The following is a 20135-nucleotide window of genomic DNA, read 5'->3' on the forward strand; positions in this document are numbered from 1 at the left end:
GGCACGGGGACACTGCATGAGGAGACAGGGAGATTCTGAAGTGACGCCCAAGTGTCAGGTGGGAAGGGAGGGTGGTGGCACTGATGAGACCATAACCGATGTGGAGGCTGGGGAGGAAGAAGTGGCTTTGGCACTGGGACCTGTGAGCCTTTCAGGAGAAGCAGTTCAGGAGGCGGTCAAACCCGGGAAGGCTGGAGGCTGGAAGGTAGACGTGGGCCTGAAATAAGAGGCTGGTGGTGAGCAGAGACAGGTGCAGCTGGAGCCACGGGCAGGATGAGGACATCCAGATAGCATGGGCGAGACAGAAAAGCAGCAGGTGGAGGACAGCTGGCAGGGTGACACCTGCGTCCACAGGGCCAGCAGAGGAGCTAGCGCTTCCAGGGACTGGAGACCAGCGGGGAGGGGTGAGAGCCCAGGGGAAAGGCACTGTGCCCTGCAGGTGCCTCTGGTGACAGTGAGCCATTGGTGTCAAAGGCAGCAGAGAAAGGAGGCAGACAGGGCTGGTGACACACAGAGCTCTGGGTCCTGGGGAGGCTGCTGGAGACCTGGAGGGGCAGCAGCCGAAAAGATTCCTCCCTGTCCCATCACAAGAACAGTGTCCGCTTGTCTGTGAGGATTCTTAGGCATAACGCACAACACAGAGGGGGAAAAAAGGGAGGGGCAGGGTGGAGGGGGCACAAAAGGTTTGTAATGGACTCGATCATTTACATTAAGCCACAAGGTCTCTCGCCTCTGGTGTGTGAAGTCCTTCTCTGAGCCTCCCCCCGCCAACTGAAGGGCACTATGGACTCTCCAAGTGCCACCCGCCTTCAGGACTTGCACTAGTGACTGAAGGTTCCTGGCTCAACCACAGGACATGGGAATAACAAGTGATTCTGATATTTATGTGATTATTTTCTTATTCAAAAAATTTTACTCTCAGTTGTCATTAAATCCTTTATATCTAGTGGCATCAGCTTCTCTTCTCAAAGATTCTCTAGCAATCTTTGAGATCTAGCAATAAAAAACAAGTCTATTTCATTTTTTCCGACGGCAACCCTTACAAGGAATTCTATGGTCTAATTCATTTCACAGTCATGGAGATTCAGTCTGAGAGGTGGGAAATATCTCTAGGCTTTCGTGGAAGGACAGGTACCAGGGTCAGAGAATATCTTGAGAATACCTCCTAAGCCTGGGTGGCAGATGAAGCAAAGGCTTCAGATTTGAGACAAATACATCTTATAGATTCCTAGGATGATGAGAAGATTTCCAGGCAGGCAACTTTATCTTTGAAATCCACTTTCAGTGGTCCAACCAAATCCCTGCTGACCAGTCTGAAATTGACTTTTAGGATTAATCCAGCCTGAATAACAGTGTGGGGGCAAAGCAGAAGGAATGGCAGAAAAATCTGAGCTTGCCATGCTGAGTCCCACAAGACAAATGTCGCTGTGAGAACAGAACCATAAAACAGAGAGAAAAACCAAGTCCCTCCAACATCACCCACTCCTGGTCATGTATTTACAATGCTAAGTCAACAATCATACTATTTTTTAAAGTATCTAAATTCTAAAACCAAGGCACAAATGAAACATTCACATTTGCTTTGGATTAGAAGAGGTGCTAGTTCATGCCCTCAAGGCCTCTTGGAATTTCTGTCACTCTGCTGGAAGAGAGAAATGGTTGTAATTGGAGTGTGGCTTCCCGGCCTCACAAGAAGGTGCTGCTCCAATGGGATGATAGTTAACACCTACAGCTCCTGCTGGCTCTTTCTAATTGTCCAGCAAAGTCATGTTACAGCCTGTCAAGAAGAAAACGCCCCTTGAAAGCTAAAGAAGCATTCCTAGGGTTACCCACACGTACCTGTCCAAAGTTTTCTTCATCGATACAGAACATGAGGTCCAGCTCAGTAGGGTCATTCTCCAGGATCCATTTCAAAGAGTTGTAATATTCACTATCCTACAGAAATGACACAGGAAGGAAATTCAGCACTTTTTCCCCCAAAATACAAGCTCATTTGACTTCTTTAAATAATTAGGTTCTAATGTAATTCTGTGCGGAATGCTCAAGAATTACGTTACCAATGCAATGTTTCCTGCTCCACCCAAACCAAATCTTCTTTAATTTAAAATATAAACCAACAAACTGCTTTGGTTGCATTGGGGCTGCAGTTAAATCCTGTCCTTAGTAATACACAGTGGAAGGGACCTACTCTGGACGTGGATGAAGCTGCCTGCCGTACTGGTCCACAAAATTTAACATACAGAGATCAGTATACTTTCTTTCTTTCTTTTTTTTTTTTGAGATGGAGTTTCCCTTTTGTGACTCAGGCTGGAGTGTAATGGTGCGATCTTGGCTCACTGCAACCTCCTCCTCCAAGCGATTTTCCTGCCTCAGCCTCCTGAGTAGCTAAGAATACAGGTGCGTGCCACTATGCCTGGCTAATTTTTGTATTTTTAGTAGAGACCGGGTTTTGCCATGTTGGCCAGGCCGGTCAATATACTTTCTATCCTTTTAGAGTGAAAATGTCATGGCTGTAATTCCAGCACTTTGGGAGGCCAATGTGGGAGGATCGTTTGAGCCCAGGAATTAGAGACCAGCCTGGGCAACATTGTAAGACCCTGTCTCTGTAAAAAATAAAGTTTTAAAATAGAGTGAAAATATCTGAGGAAATTAGGAAGGAAAAATAATGTTCTAGGCTGGGCATGGTGGCTCATGCCTATAATCCTGTAACCCTTGGTTTTGGGTGGCTAAGGCAGGAGGAGAGCTTGAGGCTTGGAGTTTAAGACCAGCCTAGGTAGCATAGCAAGACCCCATCTCTACAAAAAAAATTAAAAATCAGCTAGGCATGGTGGTATGTGCCTTTAGTCCTAGCTACTTGAGAGGCTGAGACAGGAGGATCGCTTAAGCCAGGAGATGGAGGCTGCAGTGAACTACGGTTATGCCACTGCACTCCAGCCTGGCAAACAGTATAAGACTCTGTCTCCAAAAAAATAAATAAGTAAAATAATGTTTCATTTAAGTAAATATCAATAGTTTTAAGTTATGCCCTTTCCTGTGCTTTGATCACTCTGCAAGTTAATGTCAGCAAAAAGGATGGCCGCTCTGGTTTCAGAATCCAGAGCAGCAGTCACAGTCACAGTTCCTGGTCCCACCATGGTCTCTCCTGCTGGAAACAAGATGGGCTTAGAAGAGGGGAAAGATAATACACGCGCTGTATTTTAAGCACTAACTGTCAGCATGTGGCATAAAGTTAAGAGAAATTCCTGTGCTCCTAGCATCTTCATCATACAGTGATGAAAGCAGAAAGCACAAATACAAGGTGAAAGTGGAGACTGGAATCATGGATGTGCATCCCAACCCACCATGACTGACAAACCAGCAGTGGGTTCAAGGGCACTGATGGCCTCTTCCTCTCCTTTCATACAATGAGGGGCAGAAATACTGAGTCAGCGCTGGTCAGGGCTGAGGACACAGCCCATCTATCCAATTGTGCCCAAGATATAGTTGGTACCACAGCTGGGTGAAGTCAGGCGGGGGCTTTTTAACTCAGGTGAAGTCACGCAGGGGCTTTTTAATTCGTGAGCAAACACAAATAAGCTACAAAAACCCCAAATGGACAAACACGCTTCCCAGTGGCCCTGTGTGTGTGCTGGCGTGTGGGCAAACACCCGTCCCCTCTGGACGGAGATGTGGAGGATAGGTACATTAAAAGAAAAACAGAAGCAAAAGTGAAAAAAGGAAAGTTAAAAAAAAGTAAAAGTTAAAAAAAAAAAGGAAAGTGAAAAAGAATGTCAATTTTTGTTTTGTAGAAAATCCTTCCGACTCTAAAATGGTCTGTCTAGGTAAAATTAATGTTAAATGCAGCATGAAAACCCAAATCACTGCTTGGAGAACGTCTCAAGTGTTCACTTGCCTAAGTTGCAGCATCACTCATCTATGCCTAGGATGTCTGTGTGATATTCTCCTACTGTTTTGACCTTTGCCTCTGCCATTTTTATGAGGTCAGGAAATAGAGGGATAGCCGATGAAGTGCTCAACATTCAGTGGTAGCAGTTTTTTTTTTTTTTTTTTTTTTTGAGACGAAGTCTCGCTCTGTCAGAATGCTGGAGTGCAATGGCGCAATCTCGGCTCACTGCAACATCTGCCTCCTGGGTTCAAGCAATTCTCCTGCCTCAGCCTCCTGAGTAGCTGGGACTACAGGTACACGGCACCAAGCCTGGCTAATTTTAGTAGAGATGGGATTTCACCATGTTGGCCAGGATGGTCTTGAACTCCTGGCCTCGTGATCTGCCTGCCTCGGCCTCCCAAAGTGCTGCGATTATAGGCGTAAGCCACTGCACCTGGCCTTAGTAGTAGCAGTTTTTATAGAAAACACAGGCTACAATAGATCTTCAGCTGTCTCTTGGATTTAGTAAGCAAAGGCAACTGGGATTTGGATGTATCCACGCTAGGTACCATGGTCCCAGGAAATGTGAAGAACAATGATTTGCTTATTACAAGAATTAGGTAGATTAATGAACTTTTCAAGCAATTAAATGTCTCCTGTTGTTCACATGGACTGAAACACCCAAAAACATGGCTGAGACTACAAACATGGCTCTCCAGTACCTTCCCATAAAGCATAAGTGCCCGGCAATGGCCAGCGTGTGACCTGCAAGTACTCACCACAGATTCCATGTCATTCAGGGTTATCTGCTTTCCCAACATCATCTTGTAAAATGGTCTAATGAAGAAACCTAAAATACAGTAAATACTGGGTTTAGTTTCAGGTCTTTGATACTGCTATGTATCAGAGCATGGAAGAAAAGATGAACCTGCTTTCAATGTAAATTAGAAACCAGGATGGAGAAACCAAGGGCCTTCTGCGGTATGGCACATGCGAGGTGGCGAGGTCAGGGGAGAGAGGTGTGACGGCAGCTGCGCTAAGAGAGGGCGCAGCAGAGTGGGGCCAGAAAGGTCTCTGGGAGGCGACAGATGAGCTTCAAGGTCAAGCAGAGTCTGCAGTGCAAATTGGGCATAGGAATTGGGGGAGAAAAGGGCATACTAAGCCGAGGAACAAGGCTGGGGACTTGCAAGCAGTTTGCCAGGGTGGGTGGACAGGCCAGAGAAGGGGCCACCGGTGCACAGCCCACATGGGGTGCTGGAGAGTTGGGGTGCTCTCTGAGGGCAGCGGGGAGTCAATACAAGGCCAGGAGAAATTTCATCTGCCTTTTGTTATCATTGGTTGGGCAGAAATGGGGAGAAGGCACAGGAAGGGGACAGGCTGGAAATGCGGGAGGCCACGGAGAGGGCCTGTGCAACCTCGCAGGGAGGGACGGCAGAAGCTTCAGGGGGGCAGCGGCAGCGAGGCTGACCTGCAGGCGTCCCGCAGGGGCCTCCATTTCACCCGATCCAAAGGCATCACCCACCTCCTCACATGTGGCCCTGACCCCACCAGACCTGGGACCTCAGCCTCCTGCTTCCAGTCCTTCATCCCCACACCAGGCACCAACCCTTTGTAGCACAGGCCAACTCTCCCTGGCTCAGCGTGGCCCTAGAGCTACAGACTCCCACAGACTCCAGCGTCTGGGGAAGTAAAAGCATGAAGCCGACCACAGGGAGCAGCAGAGAGATGTGCAGAACGAGCCCGGCCCACAGAGACATTCCCATCTGCGGGAAACTTGAAGACACTGCTGACTAGGCCCATCTGTGTGCACTCTGACTCTTAAATGTGCAATTCCAGGTTTATATCGTGATCACTCTTGTGGGGATCACTTTAGCTGGCTCCCAGAGACCCTAAGTGATTCCTGCTTCCATCAGTCTCCTTCCACAGAGCCTTGACTCTGAGCTGGTCCTCACTCATCTGAAATGACCCCAGCCTCTGAATGCTCAAATGCTACCCCACCTCCGAGGTGTAGCTCATCCTGGGAAAGATTCCCTGAGCCTCCAGCCAAGTCGTTTTCTCCTCTGAGGACTCAATGTGCTCCCTTCTGCTCGGACATTGTCACTGTGATTCTTCTGGTTTTGTTCTCATCTCTTTTTCCCTCACTAAAATATAAGCTGACTGAGGTCAGGATCTTATCTGATGCTTTCTATTACCCCCCACAATAGAGGGTATTAAAGATGCTGTAGTAACTAACGGCATCTTCTCACTTGCATACCGTAACTAAACCGACCTTCTGCGAAAGTTGGAGTGAATTTGGGCAGGTTGAAATAATCTATGGCATGACTCCAAAGCTGGAAATTAAAATATATTCACACTACACATAAGAGGGTGTGGTTTAGTTTTCTTCTAGAGGAAAAAAAGTATTTACTGCCTCCCTCCCACCAAATAAAGAATTAAATTCAGAGCATCAATATCAGCTACCAATTAACAGTAAAAACATACTCATGGGAAAAGTACAGAGTGTACCAAGTATTTATTAGAACAGCTAAGGCTCCATAAATGCAATGAGCGTAGTTCCCTTGGAAATACCTTTCCTGTAAATTACTGCAATGTCAATCTCAAATCCTCCTCTCCCTATTCCCACCCTCAACCACTCTCCCTCCAAGCTCTTAAAAAATATTTCTAACACTTTTTCCTCACTCATGATTTCTGTAGTGTTTTCTTAAGGACACTACTTTTGAAATAACCAAATCTTTTAGAAGTCTCTACTATAAACATATAGATACTGCCAGATGGAGGGTCTGACTTCTTCAAGGTACCTTGAAATTCTTCCATGATTTATATGTGCTAAATAAGAATGAAATTATTTTGTGTTGTTTCAGGGTTAATGTCTTAGTTGAGCGGTAACATTATTTTGAAATTATTTAGTCCCTTCAAATTAAAAAAATAATTTGGGGACAAATGCAATAATCACAGAATATTGGATGGATGAGATCATTTTAATTAACTTTTCAATTAGTTTTTCCCCATCTGTCATCAAATCTTGCTTTCACTAAAGTTATTCCAGAAAACATACAAATGTATAAATACATAATGTTCTGTGCTTTACACTGAAGTTAAAAAAACTTTTGTTTTTAACTGTGTGTAGACACTATGTCTTCAGTGCTCAAAATAAGCCACCAGAGAAAAGCACATCCGTTATGGGCAAAGGACAAAAATACTTTATGAGTAAACCAGTGAAGCTTTTGCTTAAAAACCCATGATGCGAAAAGATAAGACACCTCCCAGGGAACCACCAGCAGCACTGAGCTATTTTTATTACTTCAAGACTTACCATCTAAGAGTTTCCCATGAAATACCGCCAGGCCAGCAACTCTTCCAATGAAAGTGAAGTAGGACAAATGATCTTCATTACAAAGGCCGGAATTAGGATTGATCTGAAGGGTGTAGTTGTCCCTTTTGAGGAGAAAGAGAGGAAAAGGCCAATCACACTTTCAAATGCAAGATTTTGCGTATTTCTTTGCCACCTGTCACTCAACTTTTACAGTGTCCTTGAGAGCATTCTGTGCCTAGTGTGAAAAGGTGCAGGCTAGAGGACATGACTTACCACACGCTCAACCATGACCCATCTTGGAGGCTGATGCATGTGCACTATAAAGTCAATTAAACCATATGACACTGCTGACGTTTGACTGTTTTTGACCTACAAAAGTGTCTATTTCATATGGTTCAGCCAAATATCTTGGGGAGATAAGAAACTCCTCACAATAAAGAGGCTGTACAGGGATTCCCAATGACGTGAGTACTTTAGCTTGTCTCTGTGATAAAGGAAGGTGAATTCCTCCCAGAGGCTTTTGGTTTGGGTGTAAAATTTTTGCTATGGACCCAACCCTTGGTCTGTCTTCTGATCACTACTCTGCTCTGAAAAGGCCTCAAGCGGATTGGAAACAGGATATGGCTCTCTCAACAATGCAAACCTGCAAATGTTTAGATTTGTCCAAATGATCTTGCTTGGTTCACAACCATGAGGATCAGTGGATTTCAAACTTGGATCACAGACAGATTCCTTTGGGGTGTATCCTTGAAAATGCGGAGGAGAGGTAGAGATCTTGTCTCTCCCCACCCTGCCCTCCATCTTCAGTACTTGTATAAGTTATACATAGTGAGCCTTCTCATAGGACTCAGTAACAATAACAACAAACCAACTGGGCAATTCTTGGCTAGAGCAACCGAAAAGGATGTACTAAGGCTGCCTTCCAAATGAGGCCCCAGGAGACCGGTTCCAGGTGGGAGATGTGGGGAAACCCACGTCCCCTTAGAGCCCAGGGCTGGAGTGATGATAAATGCCCTTCAGCAAGGTCAGTGACCTTGGGTCACTGGGTTCAGCCTAAGCCTTGGAGGATTCAGAGTCTGGAGAAGGACTGGCTGACCTAGAAGCAGCCGACGTTTGATTGTTCAGAAAGCAATTTAATCTGCTTCAGTGTCCAAGCCTGGCAATGATGAAATCCTAACTCAAGGAGAAACCTGGTTCTTTCCTTACAGGAACAGGGCATGGTCCTAGATCCTCAAAGTCCTTACAATTTGCCTTTACTCAGAGACCTCGGAAACCACTCTTGTTAAAGAAATACCTCCCTTTTTCTTTGATTCTAATGCTGATAAGTTCTCTTGAACACTGCAAATGAAAATCGCCTCCTGTTTCTTACCATAATTATTCATGTTTTCAACTCCATGAACCCAACAGACAAGACAAAAATCAATGTTAGATGTTCACAGAGTACATTATTTCACCAGGTAGAGTCAGAACCTGTTCTAGACTTGCAAGGGGCCACAGGGTGACGAGAGAATAAACTCAGCAGAGTTAAAGCATCTCAAACTCATGAGCTGCTTATTCTTTCATTCCATTTAAATTCATACAACTGTCTCAGTGGGGGACACATTCTGGGTGTACATGGCCATATACTTACGTTGCAGAGTACTCAAAGAGGCCGTAGTAGGGGTTGAACATCTCTTTGGACAGTAAGAAGAACCATTCTCTAGCCACACCCCCATAGTCAAGACCTTTCTCTGATTCAAACTCAATCCATAGTCTAGCTTTGAGGACATCTGGTCTTTTCACGGACATAATTCTGCGATAGGACTCTTCAAATATGTTGTTTCTGTGAAGTTTCATTTCAAACCTATTGGGAATATCAGCCTACACAAAAGACAAAAGAAAGCACACAATCATACAGCAAATACACACTTCGCTTTCTAATAAAAGCGACAAAGCATAGAAACGATGGCAGTCCTCAAAGAAACGGGTAGTGACAAATGGGTCCAACTGAGATTCTCTCCTTTGGAGGTTTTTCCTCGCAGACAGAAAGCCTCGCTGTGTCACAACAGGACACGCAGCATCCACTAGCAGTGCGCAGGCTGAGACAGAAACTCCGCTGCCCGGAAGAAAATCCTCCTCGCCCCCTTTAATAAACAACTCTGGGCACTCTCCAGTCAATGGCAACTGAAAGACAATGAACTCTATCTGTTGTTTCACTCAAGAGACTTTAGCCCAGGTAATCGAACCTATAATAATCCCCACCTGGCCAGGCTGGGGCCATGCTCAACTCTGGCAGGGCCTCCAGTTGGTAAATATAATCCATCGGTGCCTCAAGTCCATTTTGTTGCCACGGGGAGTGGCACCCTGATTATGCCAAGTGTGGGGAAAGCAGTCCAAAGCATGGTTCGCTGACATGAAAATAACAAAACAGGTCAGGCGTGGTGGCTCACGGTTGTAATCCCAGCACTTTGGGAGGCTGAGGCGGGCAGATCACGAGGTCAAGAGATTGAGACCATCCTGGTCAACATGGCAAAACCCCGTCTCTACTAAAAATACAAAAATTAGTTGGGCGTGGTGGCGCATGCCTATAGTCCCAGGTGCTTGGGAAGCTGAGGCAGGAGAACCGCTTGAACCCGGGAGTTAGAGGCTGCAGTGAGCCAAGATCGCCTCACTGAATTCCAGCCTGGTGACAAAGCGAGACTCTGTCTCCCCACCAAAAAAAAAAAAAAAAAAGAAAGAAAGAAAATAACAAACTACCTTCTGCAGAGAGGTGATCCAGGGTTGGTCTGACTGTAAGAATAACTCTGCAGAGATGGTTTTCAGGTAGAAGACACTGCTATGTGAGAGCCACAGCGTGAGACCGGGTGATGACCACCAAGTCATCGTCATTACCAGGGGATGTGACTCAAAGAAACACTATGGAATTTTCAGTATTCATTTGAGTTTTGAAGGCAAAGAATCATTTCAATAGTAGTTATCTACAAATGCTTGAATCAGGACTTTGGAACAGAGACCAAAACCCCTAAATGAGAGCAGAGACTGTGCCCCATCCAGAGAAGGTGTCTCGGGCAGGAGGCACCGGCTGAGGGGAGGAGACAGGGAGAAACGGGGACAGAGCTCAGGCCACCGGAGATGGTCTGAGCTGTGGCAGGTTCTCTCCCCTCCCCAGAGGTGTAACCATAGTGATGGAGAAAACTGCTAAAGTGGAATTGGAAAGTAAAGCAGAGGACGCAACATTGAACAATTTGGGGGTGGTGTGTCATTAGAAAATCTAACGTTGTAATTTAAAACACTGCCTATAAAAATTTTTAGAGTTTCTCCGTTTTAAACTGCCAGGGATAATTATAAGCAGAAAATTACATTTGGACCTAATACTGTCAATTATTATAATTAAATACAACTTTATATTGTAAATATTGTTTAGTTGAAACTAAGCTTTTGCATTTACAAGGAAGGATTTGAACATTTTTTCTAACTGGGATCCAGGTTTATTAAATATGATAACTGTGCAAAATTGAATGGGCTTCCCCAGAGTTTGTGACTAGGGTTCTGAATTATTTTATATCCCATAAAAAAATCATTCCTGTTTTTTTATGCATTACATATCAAATTACCTTTCAGGTGATTTAATATGTAATACTGAGTTAATCTTCACTTACCATTTCTGTTAAAAAGAAAATTCAGATTGAAGAACCAGGAGGATCAAAGTGAGTGAGGAAAGGAAGGTAATATTTTTAGTATTCATATAAAAGTAACAAATTGTTCTCACTGAAGTAACTGTGGTAACTTACATATGACTAACAGAAAGCATTTTTGGAAGGCATGATTACTCACAGGTTTCTTTAACTTCTTCCTGAAGTAGTCATATTTCTGCTTAAATTCTCTGGAGTACGGAACAGCCTGGAAGATAAATTTATAAGTATAGATAAAGCAAACAATATACTTGAAATTTTATGTATACTGAGCCAACATTCAAGAGAATTTCATGAATCATAAACCAAAAATTCTCACTTTTCAGATTATCCATGGAAAACTTAGATAATGCCTACACAGCACCGGGGAAAGTCCTAGAACGGATTAGGGCTATCAGCTTTGAATGGCGCTTTCACCCTTGAAAACAGCTACACTGCTACTCAGGGGTATGCTACACAAATGACATGCTTTCCAAGTGACTTTTGTCAGAATCTGAGTCAGGGTGTTTCTCTTTTTCTTTTTTGCTGTGGCTTAGCTAAGAGTTATTGGCTAGATACTTTTAACATACAACCCAGAATGACCTATGCTGGCATTGTGTAGTCTAACCATAATTTAAAAAATCTTTGTAGGGAAATGCAATGAACAGAAAGGGAAGTGAACTGACATTCTTATCAAGAAATATAAAATTAGGTAGATGACATTCTCAAAAAATCCTCCATTTAGGAGTGAGAAGGTTTATCCCTTCATATTTTGTGGTCTTGGGCAAGGATTTCTTGAAATCCCAAATGCTTTATCTATGAAACAGTGATGGTACCACAGTTGAGGGCTCGGGAATTCAGTTAACTATACTTATTTAAAAGTTGCGATATCTCTTCAGGCAAAGGAGCAACATCTTAATGTAGTCATTTAAATAATCTTTATTTGTTATGTTATAAAGTGTCTCATAATATCTTAAGAGTCAGAGACCTGCCTTTGGGCTATTGAAAAAGCTTACGGTATTTTTACGAAGCAAAAAGGATTGGTTTTTGCATATACACAGATATAACTGTGAGAGCCTTGAAAACAACTCATTGTTTTTTAGCCACTAGCATGAATTTCAGCAGAGAATACTTCTGCTGGTATCATTTTGGCCTAAGTTAATAAAATATACTGATCCTTACTCTACTATCTCCAGACTCCGAACCTTACGCTTTCACCATACTTATCCTGACCAGAAAGAGAAGAAAGGAAGAACTTCCCTCCTTTATAGTTTTAAGGCATGTTTATATAAAAAACTAACCCAAAACAAAACCACTCTTTCAGAAAATGAGCATGTGGGTGTTTTGCTCTGTAATTCAAGAGCAATAAATACATCATATTTATATAGCTTAGGAACATTTATACTGACACTTTATACTGCCTATGGTCTTTTCTTAGTTTTTAAGCCAGTCTTCTTTGATTTTCCACTGAACGACAGGTTTGACCTCATATCCTATTTATTTTAGGCAGTATTGAGTCTGATGAAACCACAGAGCAATTCTGAGTCTAGGCAAGGCATACATTTGTTACTACCTGGACAACCACCAAAATAAGAAAAAGAATACAATGTTCTGACATAAGCCAATAGAGATATCATCCTTTCTGCTCTAGCAACGCTACCTGCCATCACCAACTAAGATTTCCTCTCTAGTTTCTTTCTCACTTTCTTGCATTCATTTGCTGATCATTCCACGGATACTTCTTGAGCACCTACTCTGTGCAAGGCATTTTGGGTGCTAGAAAAATAACAGTACATAAAGCAAGGTAGCTTTCCCAGTTCCTTTCTGGAGCTCACAAGCTATTGAGAGCAACAGGTAATAAGAAATCAATGAATAAACCTTGTTAGTGCCATGAGGAAAAAAAATGACCCCACCGGAACTAAAAAAGTTACTTCCTTTCGTTCTCTCCTGCCAGTGTTAGAAGGCCTGAACTCTGAGGTAGACTCTCATCAGCTGGCTTTGCAACACATCCTCTCTACTAAGGAGTTTCTTCACTGTGAAGTGGAACGATTTGACTGGAAGAACGAACGTGACTCGGCTCTTCTATTTCTGAAAGTCTGTGATTCCCAGTAATTATTTTTTGTTTGTTCCTGTATTTGTGAGGGTTCTCCAAACATCACGGTTACATCACAGTTCCCCCACTCTCGAAAACGATGGAAAAAAAGCTTAAACAGTCATCACTGTGTATGCAAGTTCGACTGTCTTAAATGACAAATTCCCCAAGGAACAGATTTCAACATGTGGCCCCCAGTCTGTGATACCCATTCCCTTGCCTGCTCTGTCTCCTGGCAGGGGCTGAGGAGGCGTGGGTGGAAATGTTGAGATATTTCAGGCCTTTCTCCTTCTGGGGAATGATGCATGGAAGCCGGAAAATCACTGTCTTCCTCCTGTACTCATTATCTTTTCTCTCTAGAGGTAGTTCTCATGATAGAACAAGAAGAACAAGTTTTTATATTCTCTTCCTGAAAAGTGTCACACAACGTACCAGGACAAACATCCTAACAGCGCGGCTTCTGAACAGATTACATGTACATTTCTTTTTTTTAATTGGATCAAATCATTTGTTCTCACTTGAAAATCTGGAATGTCATTTTCTGGCTTACAGTTTAGCTTGTAAAATGAGTCCATGTGAAAAATGAACATGTCTGTTGATTAAAGCCCTTTTGCTCTGCATTAAATCTGTGTTCCTGTTTTGGATACCGAATGAAAGCCTGCCTTACTGGGTAAGTTGGTTCTAAATGTTTCCACATCATCACTCTCCAGGTGACACTGGAGCTCCTTGGATAGAAGGGCTCATGCCCGACGTGGTGACATTAGTGTCACCAGTGCATCTGGGGGTCCAGTCCTGACTGTGACCCTTGCAGGGACTGTCAGCAACAGAATCAGCTTTCTGAGCTTCTGACAAATTGGAGATAACAACATTTGCCCTGCCTTCCTGAGGGGACGGCTGTGAGTTTCACATCAGCTGATTATAAAGTTCTTGGAAAAATGAAAGTGTTATACAACATGAGATAGTGTTCATTACAGCAGCATGCATGAACAGCACTTACTAAATGCTATTACTAGTGATATTTGTTACACAGAGAGCATGCTAACTTACAGGAATGCTAAACACTGAGCTGCACAGAAAGGGTCCCCCTCCCTAAAAAATGTGTAGAAATGCTAGGCCTACTTAAACCTGATATTTTTAAAACCTGGGAAGAGAAACTCTAGGTGCTAGATAAGCAGAAAAGACTCACAATTAGAGAAGTCAGTGGGCACTGGACCTACACATAGGGGCTTGGGTTTTAATCCTCCCATGGGGACACAGAGCTTGGCCTTCGGTCTACATGATGTAGAAAGAACAGTCGTTGTTTAAAACCTAACACCTGGAAATGGGACAAGGAAACTCTACCCACCGGACCAGGGAAGTTGCAAGGAAGCTTACCTTCTGTCCAGGACCATAAATGGGAGAAAAACAAAAAGAAACAGACCTGTAATAAATCCATACTCCAAGCCTGTGCCAAAGTGGGTATGAGGTCCACAGTTATACTGACTGGGGTGCATGAACCTAAGCTAAGAAGTTAACAGTAAATACAGGTCAGGACTTACAAAAGCCTCATAGGAAAAAAAAAAATGAGCTTGCTCACACTCTCTCTCTCCCTCTTGCATGCATGCACACTCGCGCGCACACACACATACACACACAAATTATAAACTGAACTAGGCAATAATCTACGCTCTTAAGGAGAGTCTATAGACGTTCTGGGAAATTTAATGTTCCTAGGACCAGAGATAAGAGAATGATATGAAAGAGGCTAAGAAATAAATATCTTAAAAATAATAAAGAGATGAAAGCATCAAAAAATAAAGAGATAAAGAGAACAGGACAGAATAACCATGACGACAAAAGCAAATTTTAAACGACCAAGTAAAACTTTGAGCAATTAAACCTAGTCACTGAAATAATAAACATGATGAACTGATAAAGAGATTACAAAAAAAGCTTAAAGAATTAACTGGAAGAGCTAATAATTCACAATACATCAGTGAGAGAGAGAGACAGAAAACATAAGAGAAAAAGCAGACGATGTGAAAGAGAACTAATGTCCGATAGGAGTTACAGAAACAGATACTTAGAGAATGGGAAACATGCAATATGTGAAGAAATAATAGCCGAGAATTTTCCAGAACAGAGGAAAGACATCCCCATATTGAAGAAGCCTGAGTCCAAAGCAGAATAGATGAAGAGAACTCCACACATAGATACATGATGATAGTGAAACTGTAAAACATCTAAGACACAAATAAAAATTCAAAATTGCCAGCGAAAAAGAGCAATTTACCTACACAGAAATGACAATGAGATTGACAGCAAACCTGTTCTCATCATTTATGGAGACCAGAAGACACGCAGGAGTATCTCCAAAGCACTGAAGGAAAACAACTTAACCAAGATTTCTATCATCAGCTGAACTTCATATTCGACAGAGAGGTCACATGAGACCTTTTGAGTCAAAAAGTAAGAGACATTTCCACTCTCAGACTCTCACCACCGGTGCTGCTGGGCAGAGGTGCTCAAACCTGAGTGGGCATTGGAATCCCTGGGAGATCTTTTAAAACAAAGACTGGTGTCCCAACGCCAGAGTTGCTGATTCAGTAGGTCTGGGGTAGGATCTGAAAACTTGCATTTCTAATTAGCTGTCAGGCGATACTGATACTCTGCTCAGCAGACCACACACTAAGAACCATAAACTGTACTATACTTCACTAAGATCAAAACTTAACTCAGAAAAAAAAAAAATGGATAGAAGAACCAATCGTGGGCGAACCAACAGGGTGGGCAAAGAAATTTGTTTACATTTGGTAAAATTACATCAGTATGGATGGTAGGGAGAAAAAAGATAACCTATTAATGGCTATTTGACTGCCAGAAAAGTTTAAAGACAAGGTAGTTTTAAAATTCCACCCAACAATGACGTGGCAAATGGGAATGGGAAGAATGGCATTCCAGTTCCCTGAGGTCCTGATGCTACCCAGGAGAGCAGACAGTGGTTCATTTCAATCCTAAGTCAGGTACGTTGGTTAAAAAGTTTAATGTGAGAGCTAAAAGGATAGAAAGTACAACCTGTAAGCACATAGAGAAAATAAAATAGAGAGTACTCTGTCAATCAAATAAAAGGCAAGAAAGAAGACGAAATATCACAAGAGAGAGAAAAGCTATGCTAAGCAAATATGAACGAAGAGAGAAAGAGAATGCAGTCATATACATCTCAGACTACACTGACCGAGCAACAGTCATCACGGAGACTGACACAACTATCTTGATTAGATCCAATAGAAAAATAGCAACGAGAATGTAGATAATTTGAACACCACAGGCTTGACCTAATGGACACATAAAGAACTCTATATCCAACCAAAGACACAATACACATTCTCTTTAAACAAAAAAAGAACATTTACAAGAAATGACCAAGTTTCCAATGAAGTTTTAAATAAATACCCAATAATAAATATTCTACAGACAATATTCTCTGACCATAATGCAATAAAATTAAAAATCAATAAAAATGAACAGGCAAAACCCTCCCATACTCTAGAAACTAAAAAGCATATTTTACATAATTTGTAAGTCAAGGAGAAAAATCAAATGAAAACTGCCAAATATTTAGAACTGAATGACAACAAAGGCCAAATGTCTACACTAAGTTGATAATTACCTAAATACAGATTCTTCTACTGAAAGCAATACCATGAATAATAATGATAACAAAAGAGTAAAAAAGGCTCTTTTATTAACAGAAAACAGAGAGCTCTTTCTTGGGGCAAATCTACTTGGCTTTAGGATGCTAAGCAATTTTCAATAAGATTTAATAAGGACTAGTAGTGTTGGAGTGACCGCTGGTGACTGATAAGTGATAGAAATATTTGAAAAGGCTTCAAAGTTATGTCAAAAGTCTTCTGCCCCTTGAAAAGAGTAGTTTCTTGAATTTACCTTGTTCTAATAACGTAGAAGAGAAAATAATATTCTAACAACCGTGACTGTGAATATATATATCAAAAGGAAGCATCAGAGTAAGGCAGTGTTTAAGCCACATAGAGAAAAATGTTGACTGCTTTTACCCAGGTGTAACTGGGCACTTTGCCTAGGAAATAGCACCCAGGTGGCTGAACAAATCCAACAGATAACTAAAGGTAGTCAGTTACCAGGGCACATTTGCAAGGCAGTATCTTTTAAGTCTTCAGGTGGACCTATCTTAATAATTCAAAACATAATTTGAATGGAATCAGATGAAAGCCATGAAATTGGAGTTTTAAATCTACCTACTGACTTCTTAGCTCTTAGTTCAGCATGTGATATAACAAACTTCGGTTCCTTTTGCTCCTCTAGTCTAAGAATCCAAATTTGCAATCTTCTGCTGATCACGATACATCTCCTGTAATTCCAAATTACCTCCTTGCACTCATATAACCACTGACAAAAGCTGGTGGTGTGCTCTCTGCTGATGAGTGTGGTTGCATTCTACAGACTCATCCACAGGTGTGTGATACCAAGTGTCTCCTGATGCCCTGGGGAGTGAGGTTCTCACATCACCTTAGGAACACAGTGTGCTATGGTCTTTTAAGAGGTCATCACTCCTGCATCAGAACTGATTCTTTTTCTAATCAGCATGTAAGAAGGAACCATGGTAAAGTTGTGGGTCAGCAGAGTTTAAAATTCTTAACTCTACCAGCTCCTGAAGTTAGCTACAATCTCACCCAAACTTCTACAGATTTTTAAAGTTGTGAAAGATTTAAACTTATTGCATGCATTTACTACTCCTGGCCTAAAGAAATGATAAAACTCTATGAATACCGGGCTTGGTTTTGCTTCATATAAAAGGGAAGGGAGGAAATTTTGATTATACTTGTAATCCACCCTTTGATAACAGAGAAGAAAAAATGGTTTAATTTTGCTGTCATAATTAAGCTATTTTCTTTTCCTTTATAATTAAATCCATCTGAAAAGGCACATGCAGCTGTATCTCACCCAAAAACTTCGGTAAGGAGGAGATGGGAGCAAAGTACTCAATTTCTAGTGAACTACTCAATCACACCAGTTCCTTGACATCATTGTTATCAGTAATACACAGGAAATATGTAACAACAAATCTTATACTGAAGCGGCAGAATTTGGGAATACTGACCGGACCAGTGATCGCTGGGTTCTGCAGTCTCGGGTCTTCCCACTGAGTAATTTTGCTATCTGAAAATGTTTAAAAAAAAAAAAAAAATCAGGGCATTAGTTCAAATCTATTCTATGTAAAGAAAGTTTTAGAAAGTATTTCTGGATTCTTCAAAAGCTATCCAATCCCCCACCCTGTGTTCTAAAGACAAATTAGTATTTCAGAGTTAGAAGGTAACTACACGCTCTATGGCAAACCCCCTCACATACTGTTTAGTTAAAAACAATAAAAAACGCACAACTAAAGTGAAACCATCTATTCATACTGTTTTGGGCAAACAACTTGCTAAAACGTGACTTATAAACCCCTGTTCTTTCAAGGATTTATAACTTGATCTTGATTTTCATTTCATTGAAAAAAGGCATTTAAAAAGTCTTAGCTTCCCAAAAGGCTAATAAACACACCCAGGAATTTTTTTTTTTTCATTTCATATACTTTTCTCTTCACTTATGGTGTTGAAAAACTGCTATCAATTAAGAATCCTGCATTGAACAAATGAATAAACTATTACATGCATCACTCATATGCACACAAAAATCAAAGCAGCTGAGGCAGTCCGAAAAAGAGAATTAGATAGAGCAGAGGAAGATTACAGAGCACGGTTTCTGTTTGGTCACAGGGCAAAAGGTGGTTTTCTTTCTTCCAAATGCGTTAATGTGAACAAGATTGTTCAATGCTTTCTATACCATTACTTGTGTAGGTGATAATACACAATAGCTACCTTAGATCACTTGGGGTTTGTAACTGTGCATAATTAAAAGGAGTTTATAGATTCCTGTGTGTGTATTGGGACGGGGTGGAAGGAGGGAGAGTGCAATGGACTCACATAAAGGGTACGGGGAGGGCAGACTAGGGGAGAGTAGGTTCACTGGAGTTTTTGGATACTTAAGTTACTAAAAAAAAAAAAAAAAAAAGAAAATTATTCAAAAAGGATGGTCACGAGTAGTGGCTTATGCCTATAATCCCAACACTTTGGGGGGCTGAGGCAGGAGGATCACTTGAAGCCAGGAGTTCGGGACCAGCCTGGGAAACATAGTGAGGACCCATCTATAAGAAAAGTAAAAATAAAAATAAAAAAACAAAAAACAATAACAACAAAACAAACTAGCCAGGTGTGGTGTACACTTGTAGTCCTAGCTAACCAGGAGGCTGAGGCAGGAGGATTGCTTGAGCCCAGGGGAGGCTGCAGTGAGCTATAATTGTGCTACTATGCTCCAGCCTGATCTGCAGAGCAAGACCCTGTCTCTGGGAGGGAAAAAAAGAATATTGATTCTGTTTATTTTCTGTAGACACTGTAAGTAGGTTGATAAGAATAATTAGTGAATTCTGTTTTAATGATCATATTAGGAATTTTAAAGAGTCTTATTATTATTTTAATAAAAGTAGAGGAAAGCAAAAAAAAAAAAAAGCTACCAAAGGAAGTGATGATTGTAGAATCTTTTGTTTTCATGCTGGCGGAAAATTTACATGAAAAATCTCAACTATTTGAGAAGATCTTGTTGGAAGCAAAAGGCATTTTTGGGTCCCTTACCTTTCACAGAAGACTTTGGAAAGTAAAAGTTGCTATTGTGATGGAAAACAAGAGAAAAGAAAACCAAATAAAGGAAATGGAATATGGCGAGTAAAAACTGTGCCTTAAAACACCAACTTGGATTATAACCTATCAGTGGAGATTGTCATCAAAGCAGAAAATACATTAACAACTGCTGATTCATGAGGATTCACAAGTCCTCAGAGCAGACCTGAACGTCAAGCTCCATCTTGGACATCTGCACCTGGGTTTCCCGTAAGAACTTCAGCTCAACTCTACCAAAACCAAACCTATGATCACCCAACACCAAAACTGGTAATGTGACCTTGCCTTCCAATGTGCAGCATCACAATCCACTTACTGTCCCAACCAGGAACCTGGCCACGTCACTCACTCTGGTGGTCCCGGACCATCCCTCTCTCTCCCTGGTAAGTTTCTTGCTAGAGAGCTTTTTATTTTTTTCCCTGAACTGTTGTTCTCTGGACTTCACTGGGAATTGTCTCAATTCCCCTGGTTCAAGATGTTCTCT

General features: G+C 41.9%; 1 protein-coding gene across 9 annotated transcripts in view; it reads right to left on the reverse strand.

Annotated features, from left to right (window-relative positions):
- The window catches only part of NEDD4L (NEDD4 like E3 ubiquitin protein ligase), a 354125-nt gene that overhangs the window by 20735 nt on the left and 313255 nt on the right, over positions 1-20135 (reverse strand). For all 9 annotated transcript variants that reach the window (XM_064379091.1, XM_064379096.1, XM_064379092.1 and 6 more), the window contains 6 exons: positions 18037-18095; positions 10992-11057; positions 8809-9038; positions 7179-7300; positions 4645-4715; positions 1840-1935 (listed from right to left, as the gene is read on the reverse strand). In XM_064379091.1, the coding sequence (XP_064235161.1) occupies positions 1840-1935; positions 4645-4715; positions 7179-7300; positions 8809-9038; positions 10992-11057; positions 18037-18095 (644 nt within the window). The remainder of the gene's footprint in view (positions 1-1839; positions 1936-4644; positions 4716-7178; positions 7301-8808; positions 9039-10991; positions 11058-18036; positions 18096-20135) is intronic.

This window comes from Aotus nancymaae, unplaced genomic scaffold (genome assembly GCF_030222135.1).
Source record: "Aotus nancymaae isolate 86718 unplaced genomic scaffold, 86718_ANA_hifiasm-v0.15.2.pri h1tg000020l, whole genome shotgun sequence".
NCBI lineage: Eukaryota > Metazoa > Chordata > Mammalia > Primates > Aotidae > Aotus > Aotus nancymaae.